The sequence below is a fragment of the Trachinotus anak genome, unplaced genomic scaffold (genome assembly GCF_046630095.1).
Source record: "Trachinotus anak isolate AG129_WGS33_773 ecotype Australia unplaced genomic scaffold, CSIRO_AGI_Tana_v1 ptg000020l, whole genome shotgun sequence".
Lineage (NCBI taxonomy): Eukaryota > Metazoa > Chordata > Actinopteri > Carangiformes > Carangidae > Trachinotus > Trachinotus anak.
In genome coordinates this window covers 2,272,501-2,287,437 of record NW_027273871.1, presented here as the reverse complement: position 1 = coordinate 2,287,437, position 14,937 = coordinate 2,272,501, and the positions used below count along the sequence as shown (strand labels likewise).

The 14,937-nt window shown below is 41.8% G+C and overlaps 4 protein-coding genes across 6 annotated transcripts in view; 3 read left to right on the top strand and 1 right to left on the bottom strand.

Moving 5' to 3' along the window:
- The first annotated feature begins 36 nt into the window (after positions 1-36).
- LOC139637660 (claudin-4-like) lies at positions 37-3,155 on the top strand. The gene is made up of 3 exons (XM_071506516.1): positions 37-521; positions 933-1,175; positions 2,488-3,155. Exons 1-3 carry the CDS (start codon positions 387-389, stop codon positions 3,100-3,102), a joined length of 993 nt encoding a protein of 330 aa, XP_071362617.1. The 5' UTR covers positions 37-386; the 3' UTR covers positions 3,103-3,155.
- A 667-nt stretch (positions 3,156-3,822) lies between these two features.
- On the top strand, positions 3,823-5,467 carry LOC139637665 (claudin-4-like). 3 transcript variants are annotated; one of them, XM_071506523.1, is made up of 2 exons: positions 3,823-4,366; positions 5,263-5,467. In XM_071506523.1, exons 1-2 carry the CDS (start codon positions 3,823-3,825, stop codon positions 5,352-5,354), a joined length of 636 nt encoding a protein of 211 aa, XP_071362624.1. In that variant the 3' UTR covers positions 5,355-5,467. The 3 variants fall into 3 exon arrangements, with proteins under 3 accessions (XP_071362624.1, XP_071362623.1, XP_071362622.1); XM_071506522.1 differs by having other exon boundaries at positions 3,823-4,404; positions 5,298-5,467; XM_071506521.1 differs by having other exon boundaries at positions 3,823-5,467.
- A 1,838-nt stretch (positions 5,468-7,305) lies between these two features.
- Positions 7,306-11,739, top strand: LOC139637353 (uncharacterized). The gene is made up of 2 exons (XM_071506008.1): positions 7,306-7,895; positions 10,635-11,739. The coding sequence occupies exons 1-2, from the start codon at positions 7,417-7,419 to the stop codon at positions 11,599-11,601; spliced, it is 1,446 nt and encodes a 481-aa protein (XP_071362109.1). The 5' UTR covers positions 7,306-7,416; the 3' UTR covers positions 11,602-11,739.
- Positions 11,740-14,606: 2,867 nt separating this feature from the next.
- The window catches only part of nf2b (NF2, moesin-ezrin-radixin like (MERLIN) tumor suppressor b), a 10,971-nt gene continuing 10,640 nt past the window's right edge, over positions 14,607-14,937 (bottom strand). Inside the window, exon 17 of the mRNA XM_071506004.1 lies at positions 14,607-14,937. This exon is cut by the window's right edge and continues 1,462 nt beyond it. The gene's annotated coding sequence lies outside the window, so the exon portion shown is untranslated.

The window sequence follows — 14,937 nt, the reverse complement described above, 5'->3', positions numbered from 1 at the left end:
AATTAAAAAAAGGTCTTTTTTTTTTGGCACAGAGAGAAAAGTGTGTTACTTCTGAGAACCATCGGCCATTTCAATTTGTTTGAAAGCCTGAAAAACTTGATTTGGATTTGGACAAATACCTCAGAGGTATTTGAATACTGCTCACAAACTGCCTCCTCCTGCTGTACGTTTGAACATCCCTGTTGATCTTTGTCATCTGACGACTTAAGAGAAAAACATAACAACTGATAAGAGGTAGAGCACTCTCTGTTTCAGCAGGAGCTAGACAAGAGAAATGCAATCTTATTCTTTACTCTGAAAATCTGCCGAGAATACAAAAAAAAATTAGCTTCACAGTGGATATTTTCTGTTGAATTTTCTTGTTTGTTGCTGCTTTATGTTTTAAAATGGGAGGGCAGGGCAAGCAGATCGGGGGTCTGGCGCTGGGTCTGATGGGAGTTTTAGGAGTGTGTCTGGCATGTGGACTTCCGATGTGGCGCGACACATCTTTTGTGGGAGCAAATATTGTGACTGCACAGTCGGTAAGTAGATATGCAGTACATCACAGAGAAATTCATCCCACTTTCTACATGTTCGATTTGCATTTCCATTCCATTGTTGTAAAATTAAGGGGTAAGAATCAGTAAAGTGGGGAAGGTTGATGTGAAAGTGACTGATAGTTATGTAAATTTTTGTTAGTCACATTAATGCTGGATTAGACTGAAATAGACAGTTTCTTCACTTTGACTCAGAAAATGCAGCATCAAAAAATAAAATATTTTTAAAAGTGATTTTAAACTGAATTTGGATTTCTGCATCAACACGGAGCATGATTGACCATATAAACAGCTTCTCAACTCAAGAAGAAGAACTCCTGCCCTGCAACAAAACTTAATTTAGACCTCGTTCATCCTTTGAAATCTCTGTGAAGATTCCCTCTGTTTCTGTCTTAGGTGTGGGATGGTCTGTGGTTACACTGCGTCCTCCAGGCAACAGGTCAGATGCAGTGTAAGAGACACACGTCGTCCAACACTATGACCCCTGACATCCAGGCTGGACGTGCCCTCACATTGCTTTCCATCCTCGCCGGCCTCCTGGGCTTCGTTGTCACCCTCATTGGAGGAGGTGTAGCCAACTGTAGTGGAGCTGCACCTGACCCTGTTGAGGCTCCGTCCACGTCTTCCTCCAAAAAGAAGGTGCCGGAGTTGTACTCGTGTTGTGTGGACTGGATGTTTTGTGCTTTGCAAGTAAACGCTGTAATAGTGTAGACTGCAGGAAGGATTTTGTTTAAGCTTTGAGTCCTTAAAATTTTACTGTCCTCAAAACAAAGAAAGTGAAGGAAAGGTTGATATTAACCTCCAGATGCCACCTGCCAACCTTGGTACAGAGCATCAAAACACAGAAAACCTAAAACCAGACGAAGCAATGCTCACATCAGTCATGCAATTACAATTTTAGTTCAATTAAATTCAATTTACTTGACTTTGCAAACACTGAAAACAAGTCTCTCTAATCGTTCTCAGTGAAGGAGGAAAAACAATAATGATGTAAATCTCACAGTGAAATCAAAACCGAGACATGAAGAGAAACTTTTACATTTTGTAACTGCAAAACTAAGTAAGTTAAGATTAAATGACATTCAAATTTCTACAGAAAATCAAAGCTTTTGCACTATTTGGACTGTTTTGCACATTGTAAGTCACTGGGTGGTGCTATATGTGGAGTCCATTGTGCTTTCAGTCAAGCTGCTCTGAGTTTCTGCAACGTGCCACTGAGTTTTATTCTAAAATAACATTTTTGTAATAAGCCCGACATCTCTATCTGAAGACAGATGATTCAAATCCTTTTCTGATCCACTCTGAGTGATACTGATGTAAATTCAAAAACACATACTTCTTTTACTTTAGATGATAAAATGAAGTGGACTGTTGTTAATTGCAGTCTTCAAATGTCAGATCCTGTATTCACTGGCACTGAGCAATTACAAGGAAAACAAAACAAGATGAAACAGAAAAAGGATCTTCCCAAAACATGGAGTATAAAACCTTTAACATGTGTGAGAATGTCACATTAAAGCTTTTATGGGTGGGATTTTCTGACTTTGTAGGCTCCAGGTATGAGTATCAAAAAAGACACTGACAGTGATTTCCACAGCTTTCACAGTGATGGTTTCATTCATTTTCCTACAAACCAAATCTTAGGCCATTGAAATAATTTTAAATATGGTATAATCACAAAAACTGTGCAGATACTGGATCTGTATATATTTATGGTTCCTTTTTTTTTTTTTTTTTAGTATCTAGTTAAGATTTTAGCTTTAGTTAGTTTTTTCATCATTGTATTTTCTTATTTACCTCTTTGTGTATTGTTTATGTCATTCTGTGATTCATGTGTATCTTGGCTGCTGTGGCACTGCTATCCGTCTATCTATACATGTAAGACGTGAATAAAGCTCCTGACAGATTTCTGATGAAGCACATATCATCAAAATGTCCTTTATTCTTCCAGGCGTGTCTGCTGGGTGGAGCTCTGTGTGTCCTCGCTGGCATCCTGTGCCTGGTTGCAGTCAGCTGGTCAGCAGGAGCCACCATCTCAGTCTACAATGACCCCTTTGTGACTGACGCCCTGAAGAGGGAGGTGGGTTCCTCCATCTACATAGGCTGGGCCTCCTCTCTGCTGCTCCTCCTCGGCGGAGCTCTGATCTGCTTCGTCTGCTGCGAGAAGGAGAGATCCCAACCTTCCTACTACACCTACATGCCGTACAGCACCAGCGCTCAATTCAGCAACAGTTCATCCCGTACAGACACTCTGAGGTCTGATGTCCTGAGATCAAACAGCTGGAGGATGTTTGATCATACGCCAAGTAGGATGGTAGAACACGTAGCCCAAGTGCATGACTATAACCCCCTGATCACAGCTCAGAGTGGGGCCAGGCTGTATAATCAACCTCCGGGGACACAACCAGGATCTGAGCAGAGGACTTTGGGCCGTAATCTGTCAAACAGATCAGGGACACTGGACAACGGGAAGGGCTTATCCATGGGAATGACACCAAATCTGGTGCGTGACGTTCCCAGCAGAACCACAACATTGCCAAGTGAATATTATTACGATAGAGTCTAATCTGTACAGATGGACTGTTTTGAGAATGACTGCACACAGGAAAGTGTGATCACTGGTCCTTTCTCCTTAAATGTTAATACAACCACACTGTCACAACATCATAAAATTTGATATAATAATAACAATAAAGTTTGATATTACTTAACTCTGTCAGTGTCAGTTGTGGAAAAGTGGAAAACAAACAAGTTTGTAAATTAAAATGTGAAAACAAGTAGCCGACTTCTTCAGAATTTTACTTATTTCAAAACAGGTGAAATCATATCCTCCTCGATGGAAGTAATACCATAAAATGAATTAAATCAGAAAAGTTGAGGGGGTCACCAGTGCCAGGAGGATCCAGGCCTCTCTGCAGCTCCAATGAGCTGAAACTAGATAATAAAAAACATATATTACACTGACCACATGAAATAAGAAACATAGTTTGTCTGTCTGCTTTACTTCTTCTAGTGGGCTCTGTGGTCATCTCTGAAACTCTGCTGTCTGTCCTTTCCACTGTTGTTGTGAAGCAACTGGTCAGGTGATATGTCTGAGAGCTGAGAGGCCTCAGCAGAAAGCTCCTCCTCTGACTAACTAAACCTATTAGCAAGTCACTGTTGGCTTCCCCTCTGAGTGGGCAATATAAACCAAGACCTGCTCCTTTGTCTCCTCTCACACATAAATTACTCCGACTCTCAGCAACGCACAGTCTTACCTCTGTGAAGAGATCGGCAGAGCTTCAGCATGGTGTCCAGTGGAAGGCAGATTCTGGGTATGGCCCTGGCCCTCATCGGATTTCTGGGGAGCATCCTCATCTGCGCTGTCCCCATGTGGAAAGTTACAGCCTTCATCGGTGCCAACATCGTCACCTCTCAGCTGACCTGGGAAGGTTTGTGGATGAACTGTGTGATGCAGAGTACAGGCCAGATGCAGTGCAAAGTCTACGACTCTCTCCTGGCCTTATCTCAGGACCTGCAGGCTGCCAGAGCGCTCGTGGTAATCGCCATCATCGTCGGGGTCTTTGGGATCCTTCTGGGCGTGGTCGGGGGCAAGTGCACCAACTGCTTGGAGGACGAAAGGCAAAAGAGCAAAGTGGCCATCGCTGCTGGAATCACCTTCCTCATCGCAGGCCTCTTGGTGCTCATCCCCGTCTGCTGGACCGCCAACACCATCACTCGTGACTTCCACAACCCCATCTTGATCAATGCTCAGAGGAGGGAGCTGGGGGCCTCGCTCTACATCGGCTGGGGCGCCGCTGGGCTGCTGCTCCTGGGTGGGGGCCTCCTCTGCAGCTCCTGTCCCCCCAGAGATGAGAACAACTATGATGTGAAGTACTCCAAGGCTCGCTCCATGGAGAGCAGCAAGGCCTACGTTTAGATGGTCAGCAGGACAGAGATAAGACAAAGAATTTGATGGAACATTCACCTTCTGTTCGTCCCATTAAGATGATGATGAGGCACACATGGTGAAAAATGTGCAGTTTTTTGATTCTCTATGTAAACACAATGTTTTTTTGTATTTTACACCGATATTTGTATTTTTTGTTTATGTTCTGCTGGTTTATGTTGTTTATTAGTCTCACATACTCTCTATGACGTGTGTGAGATTGAGAGAATGTGTGTTAAAAACTGCTGTATATGAAACACAGTGTATTTTTTTGTGAAGTCTGCTGTTACTGTTACGTGTCTAAACCTGATACTTTGGATCCTCTTTCTCTATCAAACTAACTTTTATTGAGTGACTGATTCTGTTTGTTTTTTATTATTATGAGTATTATAGCGTGACATTAAGATGTAGGTCGTCTTTTTTTGTTTCAAAGAGAGGAACAGTTACAGTTACATAAACCAAGAGACTGAGTGATAACTGTGTTTGTGTATATGTAGTATTTCCTCTTTTTATCTTTTTTTTTTTTTTTTTTTTTTTACATAAAATGAGATGTTACGGTATATTGGAGATATTTTTAATTGATTAATTACTACTTATTAAGAGATGCAGTTTGTATTTGTATTTACAGTAAAACATTTGACGTGTGGACAGCAACAATCTCATCTAAAGTCCTCTACGAAATCATCATATTTCAAATTTCAATCTGCATCTACCGGTGTGTGGTTGACAATATGGGACCAACTTAATGAAACACAGGTGTTTTCAGTTTGGATCATTTTGAAAAGCCAATCAGAAGAGGTTGCAGGAGCGTTCTTCAGTGCCAGCAGCGTAAGGATAGTGTCAAATACTCTGCCCCACACTCAGCAGCTAGCGGAGGAGCCTATGTTTAAAATGCCTGCAAGTACTTTACAGTCTGCACATTCTTGGTGCAGGAAACTGGCCGGAATTGTTTTTATGTTAACGTTGTTACTGATTATTCTAATAAATTTTCCTTCCACCATAATCACTGTTTCCTTGTTTGTGTGGGGGTGCATGGTTTTATGTAGATAAATGTTTAAGACGGTGCTTTGGCCTCGAAAAAGCTAAATTCCAGCTACATTGTATGGGTGCCTCACGCAGTTTTAGGTAGAGGGGGGTATGTTAAAATAGAGGAATATGTGAATGCTGACACTGACTAAAACGTATTTGCGTAAACTGATTTTTTTTTTTTTAAATGCTGCCTCTGCACTTCGAGATTAATCCAGTCTGAAGTAATTCTAACTCCAACTTTGTCTTCTGTCTGGTTTGTTTTAAAAGCACTTATCTTATCCTGGATTACATCAGCTTTACCGGTGCTTTCTCTGAAATAAAGCAACATGAGTGAAGAGTCGCAGCCATGAGTCACATTCATGTTTGAAGCCTGATCCTGTGAAAATCCCTGTTCACAGCAGCTCTGGATGAGGAATCAACACTTTGGGTTTCTGTTGTGGGCAGACAACACATCATATGAACCACTTCCTTTCTAGAATAATCCTAAACATAGGCACATTTTCATTTCCTCAGGGCAAGATTTTTAGCTGGTCTGTTACTTTCAGGTAAACTAAGACTATGTTTTGGTTGTGAGATAATGTTAGATTAATAATTGAACATTTGACACACGGATAAGACGTCAAGCAAGATGTGTTAATTAGTGAGTTTTAGAAGTGCTGGTTCAGAGCCAGGCTAATCCTTTCCCTCTATTTCCAGTCTTTATGCTAAGCTAAGATACATATTCACCATACAGGAAATACATTCTTCTAGTCTTGTTCCTTTTTCAGTTTTATATTCAAGGGTGATCTGGTGAACATTAACCGCACAAGTGTTAATGTGCTCTCCACTTCCTTTCCACTTTGAATTTTTGAAGTCTTGCATTTTTATGTCTTTTACTTTTAATAAAAAAAGGTAATTTTTTTTGGCACAGACCTCACATTGCTCTCCATCCTCGCCGGCCTCCTGGGCTTCGTTGTCACCCTCATTGGAGGAGGTGTAGACAACTGTGGTGGAGCTCCACCCGACCCTGTCGGTTGGAAGATGATTTTGACAACGTTGACTACTTAAAAATAAGTAAAATATAATTGATATTGATGTGATAATTGTGCTGACAGAACACAAACTGCTTAGTTTGTTGGGTTATATGTGAAAAACAACAAATGTATAACATTTCTTTGAATTATTGACCTATATATGATCTAATATTTATGAAGGGCTGTGCACTCTTTTAATTCCACTTAAAACCCCCAAACAGGACAGAGGTGCCTGTTCAGCCAATACCTACTGTGTCCTTCAGTAACAGTTAATACTGACAAACCCCACAGACACAGATGGTGCTGAGCAGACCTGCCACTGGCAGGGGGAGGACAAGAGGGAGTTTCCCTGCAGGGACATAGGTATTTTTTAAAGGCCATTACCTGAATGTTACTGGTATCGACTGGCAGTGTGATCACTCATGTCATGTGATCTGCCTTTCAAACCTACGGATCTTTGCCAAATGGTGAAGAACCCTGTACTTTTATATTAACTGTGAATGACTCTCACATATTTCAGTGATACTGTAAGAATTTCAATTTCTTAAGATGAGCTTAGGCATTTCAGAAGTGATTCAAATTCATAGACATAAAGCTCAATGAATGGTAAATCACAGCTGGAGGGACTCAGGTTGGAAACTCTCTGAAACTCTGCTGTCTGTCCTTTCCACTGCCGTTGTGAAGCAACTGGTCAGGTGAGATGTCATCACAAACCAGTTTCAGCTGAGAGGCCTCAGCAGAAAGCTCCTCCTCTGACTAACTAAACCTATTAGCAAGTCACTGTTGGCTTCCCCTCTGAGTGGGCAATATAAACCAAGACCTGCTCCTTTGTCTCCTCTCACACATAAATTACTCCGACTCTCAGCAACGCACAGTCTTACCTCTGTGAAGAGATCGGCAGAGCTTCAGCATGGTGTCCAGTGGAAGGCAGATTCTGGGTATGGCCCTGGCCCTCATCGGATTTCTGGGGAGCATCGTCATCTGCGCTCTCCCCACCTGGAAAGTTACAGCCTTCATCGGTGCCAACATCGTCACCTCTCAGGTGATCTGGGAAGGTTTGTGGATGAACTGTGTGACACAGAGTACAGGCCAGATGCAGTGCAAAGTCTACGACTCTCTCCTGGCCTTACCTCAGGACCTGCAGGCTGCCAGAGCGCTCGTGGTAATCGCCATCATCGTCGGGGTCTTTGGGATCCTTCTGGGCGTGGTCGGGGGCAAGTGCACCAACTTTGTGGAGGACGAAAGGCAAAAGAGCAAAGTGGCCATCGCTGCTGGAATCACCTTCCTCATCGCAGGCCTCTTGGTGCTCATCCCCGTCTGCTGGACCGCCAACACCATCATTCGTGACTTCTACAACCCCCTCATGACCAACGCTCAGAGGAGGGAGCTGGGGGCCTCGCTCTACATCGGCTGGGGCGCTGCTGGGCTGCTGCTCCTGGGTGGGGGCCTCCTCTGCAGCTCCTGTCCCCCCAGAGATGAGAACGACTATGATGTGAAGTACTCCAAGGCTCGCTCCATGGAGAGCAGCAAGGCCTACGTTTAGATGGTCAGCAGGACAGAGATAAGACAAAGAATTTGATGGAACATTCACCTTCTGTTCGTCCCATTAAGATGAACACTATCTGTAATGTTGTATAAAAAGAAAAGAAACTTTTACAGTATGTGTTTTAGTTTTAAAAACCTCCATAAGAGTCACACATGGTGAAAAATGTGCAGTTTTTTGATTCTCTATGTAAACACAATGTTTTTTTGTATTTTACAAAGATATTTGTATTTTTTGTTTATGTTCAGCTGGTTTATGTTGTTTATTAGTCTCACATACTCTCTATGACGTGTGTGAGATTCAGAAAATGTGTGTATATGAAACACAGTGTATTTTTTTGTGAAGTCTGCTGTTACTGTTACGTGTCTAAACCTGATACTTTGGATCCTCTTTCTCTATCAAACTAACTTTTATTGAGTGACTGATTCTGTTTGTTTTTTATTATTATGAGTATTATAGCATGACACTAAGATGTAGGTCATCTCTGCATATATCTGAGATTACGTTGCTGTGTTTTTTTGTTTTTTTTTTCAAAGAGAGGAACAGTTACAGGGATGACAAATGAGAAAAATCTGGTTTTACAAGTTCACCTGGAAGAATCCTCACAAACAGGCTGCGTGACAGTGTGTTCTTCCCGCCAAAGAAATAAACCAAGAAACTCTATGATAACTGTGTTTGTGTATATGTAGTATTTCCTCTTTTTATCTGATCCTTTTTTTTTACATAGGAGAATGAGATGGTAGGAAGATAAAAATATTTGTTAACTTAGATAAAATGTTGCTTATTTGGCATTCATTAGCAGTGTATAACACATTTTTTTATTAATATATTTATTAACAGTTATAGGCTAACTTCTCTTTTGGAGACCCATATGTAAAGGCTGGAATAATATAAAATATGTCCTCATTGGAGAAGTTAGAACTGTTGGCAAATAATTATGTCCTCAGGTCTCTGTACAAGTACATGATAGTGTAGTTGTGTGTATAAAGAGGGGGACTTCATGTAAAAATATAAGACATATATATATATTACAGTGCCATGCTTAACTGACTCTTTGTGTTTGTGTTTTCAATTATGATAATGACGTTTTTTTATTGGATAAATTAAAACTGCTTGTGTCCTTTAAACATACAGAACATAATTATGCCAAAATCTGAGTTTGTTATAATGTGGGAAAGAAAAGAATGAACACAAAAACTGTCCCTCCGAGCTTTACAAGGACAGCGAGATTAAAGATTATTTTGAGCCTGATTAAAAGGTTTGGTTGTGTGTATGTGTATGTGTATGTGTATGTGTATGTGTGTGTGTGTGTGTGTGCGTGTGTGTGGGCCAGGTATTACTCATGTTGTGGGGACCTAAATCTGTTTACACAGTCACATTATGGGGACAGCGAACAAGTCCCCATAGTGGAAATCATTTGATTTTAAGTTGAAGTTTCAGTTAAGGTCCGATTAAGTCTCTAGAAAATGATTGTGAGCCAGTGTAATGTCCTCTGAATTAATGGAGACACGACTGTGTGTGTACGTGTGCGTGTTTGTCTGTGTGAGTGTGTGAGGAGGGGTTTTGCATGTGCGGAACAGGTTTTTCTGCACCGTAAACTCTGCTAGATTGAAACTGGTTTTACTCCCTGGAGATTGTGTTTCACATTGCCCTCCTTTTGTTTCACAAATACATCCTGCGTTAACACATTGTTCACATGCACACGCGCATTCAGAGAAGATGTGTAAACACAAACAGATACACTGAGAATGAGCACCGGGCTTACGTTCAACAAAAATCATTTTTAACCAGCATTTCTGCAGATGGTGTATGAAAGAACAAAGACAACAATTCAGCCCCTAATGAGAGTGTGTGTTAGAAACATGTTAATGCACAGAGGCCTGTCTTTCTTCCTGCTTTATCCACTGTTTATTGCTTCCAAAATAATCTTATCAGACTAAGATAATGAGGGCAGAGATAGATGATGTCACAGTTTCACAGTTACCTCTCTCTCTCTCTCTCTCTCTCTCTCTCTCTCTCCTTCTCTTTCTTCTCTAAACCTCCTCCCCTTGCTTCTCCCTATTGACTAGGTGTGGCGCATCAACACCTGACCAGTAGCACACAGGCAGCCGCTCAGGTGACAGTAAAAGAGAGAGCACTCTCAGGTAGAGAAGCAAAGAGAGACGCGACTGAGAGAGAGAGAGGGGGAAGGAGAGGACAGCAGATGGAGATACAAAGGGGGAGGGACCGAGTCATAGGAAAATATGCTGTAAACAAATGAACTGAGGCTGAACTGAGACACACCTGGAGTCAAGCACAAGCTGTTGGAGGCCGGACAGACAGCTGAACTGTCAGAAAGGGCTGTGTGTTCCTGAGATAGATACTTTACACTGTAACTGTGGCAAGAGGGGAAAAAAATGGAGGTGTATGAAAACTGCAACATCACAGACTGACAAAGAAAAGCTCCCAGAGAGATTCAAGAAGAAGAGAAGAGTGCCCGGAGAGATCAGGAGTGAAAGCAAAAGGAGCTCCACACAAAAGAATCAACACATCAGAGCGCCTCTGTGAAGATTTCTCAAACAGCTGCAGAGATCTTCCCGCCTCTGCTACACCATGGCCTCCATGGGGATGCAGATGCTGGCCAGCGCGCTGTGCCTCCTGGGATGGGCAGGGGTCATCATCAGCTGCATACTGCCCATGTGGAGGGTCACGGCCTTCGTGGGCAGCACCATCGTCACCTCCCAGACCATCTGGGAGGGCATCTGGATGACCTGCGTGGTCCAGAGCACAGGGCAGATGTCGTGTAAGCCATATGAGTCCCTCCTCGCTCTCACCGCTGACCTGCAGGCCGCCAGGGCTCTCACCGTCCTCGCCATCACTTCAGGCAGCATCGGCCTCATTCTGGCCTTCGTTGGAGGGAAGTGCACTCGCTTCTTGGACGGAGAAGGAGGTGGGGTTAAGGGCAAGGTGGCTGTAGCAGCAGGGGTGGTGCTGATTATCACAGGGCTGCTGTGTTTGATTCCCACATCCTGGGCGGCGGGAGCGGTGGTGAGGAAGTTCTACAGCGCCTCCGTAGATGCCCAGCGGAGGGAGATTGGAGCCTGTATCTACATCGGCTGGGGAGCATCCATCCTGCTAATTCTGGGAGGGGGTTTGTTCATCAGCTCTGCGTGCCCCCTCAAAGCCCATGATGCAGACAAAAGCCCCTCTGTCCGCTACCTGGTGGTCCGCTCCTCCAACGGGTCCAGCCAGGCAGGTCCTCCTCGCAAACCCCAGCCTGTGGGAGCAGTGTTCTCCCGTACTCAAAGCTACGAGGGAGCGTCCACACAGTCTCAGCCGTACACAAGGCCTCCCTGGGAGGACAGGCCTGGGCAGGGCTCAGTGCAGGAGTCCGAAAGATCATGGGCACCATCAACAAAGTCTCAGATGAAGAGACCGGAGTCGACAAAATCTGAGCAGAGTGAGGCGCCGTCAACAAAGTCTCAGCTGAAACAAGCAGAAATGGAAGAGGATTCATCAGTGAGGAGTGACAATGAGGATGCCTCCTTAAACCCAGCGAGAACATACCTATAATAATGGACACACACACACGCACACGCATGCACACACACACACACCAACGCACTTATGTTTAAACATACAATAGAGAAGTTTAATGTCCTAGAAGTTACTTAGAAGTAGTTGTTTACTTATTTTGTATGAAGTAGTTGATGAAGTATAATTCTCCTCATACTCCATCATGTTGTGTTGATGGCCTGGACTACATTCATCAATATGCAGGGAAATGTTACAGCTTTAAGACGCGATGTGCACTAAAACTGAACTTCAAACCAAACACAGACAAAAAGTCTCCGGGTGCAAGTGAAGTATTTTACAGTTGTTGTATTTTTCTAAAATGAACGTCCTGAATCATGAACTTTGACGTGTTGAGTTTTAAATGTTAATTATACTTGTAACTTTTTTTTCTCCATCACTGTTTAAATGCTGTGAAAAAGGTTGAATCCGTCTGCATGAAGACCTTTACCTCAGATTTTCTAGCTTGTCTTTTTCTGTTGGACATACTGCAACCTGAATGCAACATGAGCTATGAGCGTTGTTTAAGCCAACTTTCCTACATTAGTTTAAATTGATGGCATCACAGTTTTTAATTCATGTGCTCATTTGATGAGCGAAACATCCCTGAAAAGCAAACACAAGCATCAGCTGCAGAATTGTCCTTGTTAACAGGAGTTTCTGTAAAGATTCAAATGTTGCTTTTTGATTTTATATTTTATTTTATTTGAGCAGGTATTTACTGACAAATACATTTATGTTTAAATAAAAACTACAATGTGATCGAGCAAGTCAAAGCCTTTTTTCCAATAAGTGTATTAAACATGCTGAAATGTCAGAGATGAGCTGAACAGATCCTTTGAAAATCCCCCCTGGACTTTCAGTCCTCCACCTGACTATTTAAATCCACAGGACAAACTGGTTTGACAGAGAGTGTGTTCACAGTGGATGTGTGTAGTGTTAGAGGAAGAGGGAACTATTTGCTTGTAGAGGATTCAGAATGAATTTCGGTCAATCACGCTGACGAACATGTGTTGTTTTGGTTTTACAAATTCAAATGTGAGGTAGCATCATTATCTAGTCATAATCTAATGCTGCCAGTTATCATCAAAGTTTTATTTTGAAAACAAAAGACCTTGTGTCATGGATAGACACAGACCTGAACCTATAAAATTCTATTTACTAAACATTGTGAGTATATAGGCCGACAGTAAATACAAAAGAAAAGAAATAAAGTACAGAAATGAGTTGGTAATACTTTTTAGAAAACAAACAAACAAAACATTCAGGTTTGTCTCACGTCCTTCACTGACTATAAAACCAAGGGTGGAGAAATTTGTAGATACTGTAGATACTAGATAATGACGCCTCATTCAAAATTGTCACAAGATTTACATTCAGATCGACTTTAACCTGGAAACATTTAGCTGACGTTAAATTTCTTCTCATGTTTCCCCTCAATAGCTTATCATTTTATACCTTTTCCCTGAAATCCTTCCTGATGTTTTTAATGTTGTTGCAGTGTAAATTTAAAGTTCTGAGGGTCTGAGCAACATTTGGCTGCACAGCATGACTGACACACTTTTGGGCCACACACACACACACACACACACACACACACACACACACACACACACACACACACACACACACACACACACACACACACACACACACACACACACACACACACACACACACACACACACACACACACACACACACACACACACACACACACACACACACACACACACACACACACACACACACACACACACACACAGCACTTCATCTCATGGTTTTGTCAAACACTGATATCTAGTGGTCAAAGGTGCACACAAACACATCAGACCCCATCAGATTGAAATACTCCGGACTCTGTTACATGCAGCATGTTTTATAGGCTACTAAATTTATATAGTTTAATATATATGCAGTAATCTTAATAATACACAGATTTTGTAATTAGCATACAAGAAATAAACTATATTATTGTAGCAACCCCATACAGTTCAAGTTCTGTTTAGCGGAGTCAGACTATAGTCTCCCATCTGGCTGCCAATCATCTATATGGCAGGGTGAAAATCAGTGTGTGTTGGTGATTGGTGGAGACATGGGGGTGAGGGCTGGCCCACTGTGTGTGTGTGTGTGTGTGTGTCTCTTTGGTGTTGTTGAAGGCTACTGAGGTGCTCTGTCTAGTTTTGTCTAGTTAAGCATGCAGTGCTGTACATTTGTGTTGCTAGAATAAATCAAGTGGTTTGAGAAGTGAACTCCAACCTCTGCCTCTCCATTATTGCTCCACTATTATATGACTATTTTATATATACATATATTAATACTAACAGGAAATGGCTCAAAACTTGCACAATCTGATGTTAATCAGGTGGTGCAAGTGAACCCAAAACCTTGTCAGTACAGAGAGCTAGAGTTTGCATTGGCACAACCACTAACACTGTGTCAGCCACTGCCAGTTGCAAGCTAACAAACCGCATAATTCATCCGTGTCCAAATCGCCAATCTGGCTGAACAGGATTTAGTTATTCTGCAAAAATGACAGCCACCATCGGTCAGACAGACTTCGGATTAACAGTAAATAAGTATTTTATGCATATTCAAATGAAGATCACAAATTTCTAAGAATGTTCTCCTGTTCACATATTAAGAGTATGGGGGTGTTTGCTCTGTAGTTGAGATGACTGCATTTCAGCAAGAAAGACTGTATATTATCTATAAGACAACTGCCAATGTCTGCACAAGCATCATGCAAGAAGATCACTATTGTAATGAATTGATAGAATAATTTGAGGTTACAAATTATTGACAAAACTTTCTTGTGCATATGAATTTGCAACATTTTTGTCACTTCAGAGTAAACCTATCATCCCATCAAATGCAACATCTTTCAGATGTGAAATCATTTAGTCAACGTTGGACTTGAATTTGGCAGGAAAATCCCATTATAGAAAATAAACAAGCATTAAAAGACAATACATTTTCAAATAATGATAGACTTCAAGAACAAGTGTGTGATGATGTTATTTATGGATTTATAGCACAAATAAATAAGATTAAAGATGCAAACTAAAGCACTTAAGCAATGTGTTGATGAAAAAAAGACATTTTCAGTTGGACATCTAACACAATAGTTTTTACTCAATACCAAAGTAAGCCTTACTCATTGATAACCCTGTCATGAAGGCAATAATGAACCAATCAAGTCAGCCTAATAGTACAATCCAAATAAACAAACACGCAGAATCTCTGGCTGCACATTTGGCATCCAGCCTCTCCCTTTTTGAGAATGTGATGAGGAGCGTAGTAGAGTGAAAGTTCACTAACATGACCCAGTGCATC

Bases quoted from the DNA above. Each gene is read 5' to 3' on its own strand.
- LOC139637665 (XM_071506522.1), top strand. From the start codon at position 3,823: ATGGTGTCCAGTGGAAGGCAGATTCTGGGTATGGCCCTGGCCCTCATC. The intron at 4,405-5,297 runs GTGAAGTACTCC...CAGCAGCGTAAG, and splicing joins GAGATGAGAACAACTATGAT to GATAGTGTCAAATACTCTGC.
- LOC139637660 (XM_071506516.1), top strand. From the start codon at position 387: ATGGGAGGGCAGGGCAAGCAGATCGGGGGTCTGGCGCTGGGTCTGATG. The intron at 522-932 runs GTAAGTAGATAT...TTTCTGTCTTAG, and splicing joins ATATTGTGACTGCACAGTCG to GTGTGGGATGGTCTGTGGTT. The intron at 1,176-2,487 runs GTGCCGGAGTTG...TTATTCTTCCAG, and splicing joins CGTCTTCCTCCAAAAAGAAG to GCGTGTCTGCTGGGTGGAGC.
- LOC139637353 (XM_071506008.1), top strand. From the start codon at position 7,417: ATGGTGTCCAGTGGAAGGCAGATTCTGGGTATGGCCCTGGCCCTCATC. The intron at 7,896-10,634 runs GGGGGCCTCGCT...TTCCCGCCTCTG, and splicing joins AACGCTCAGAGGAGGGAGCT to CTACACCATGGCCTCCATGG.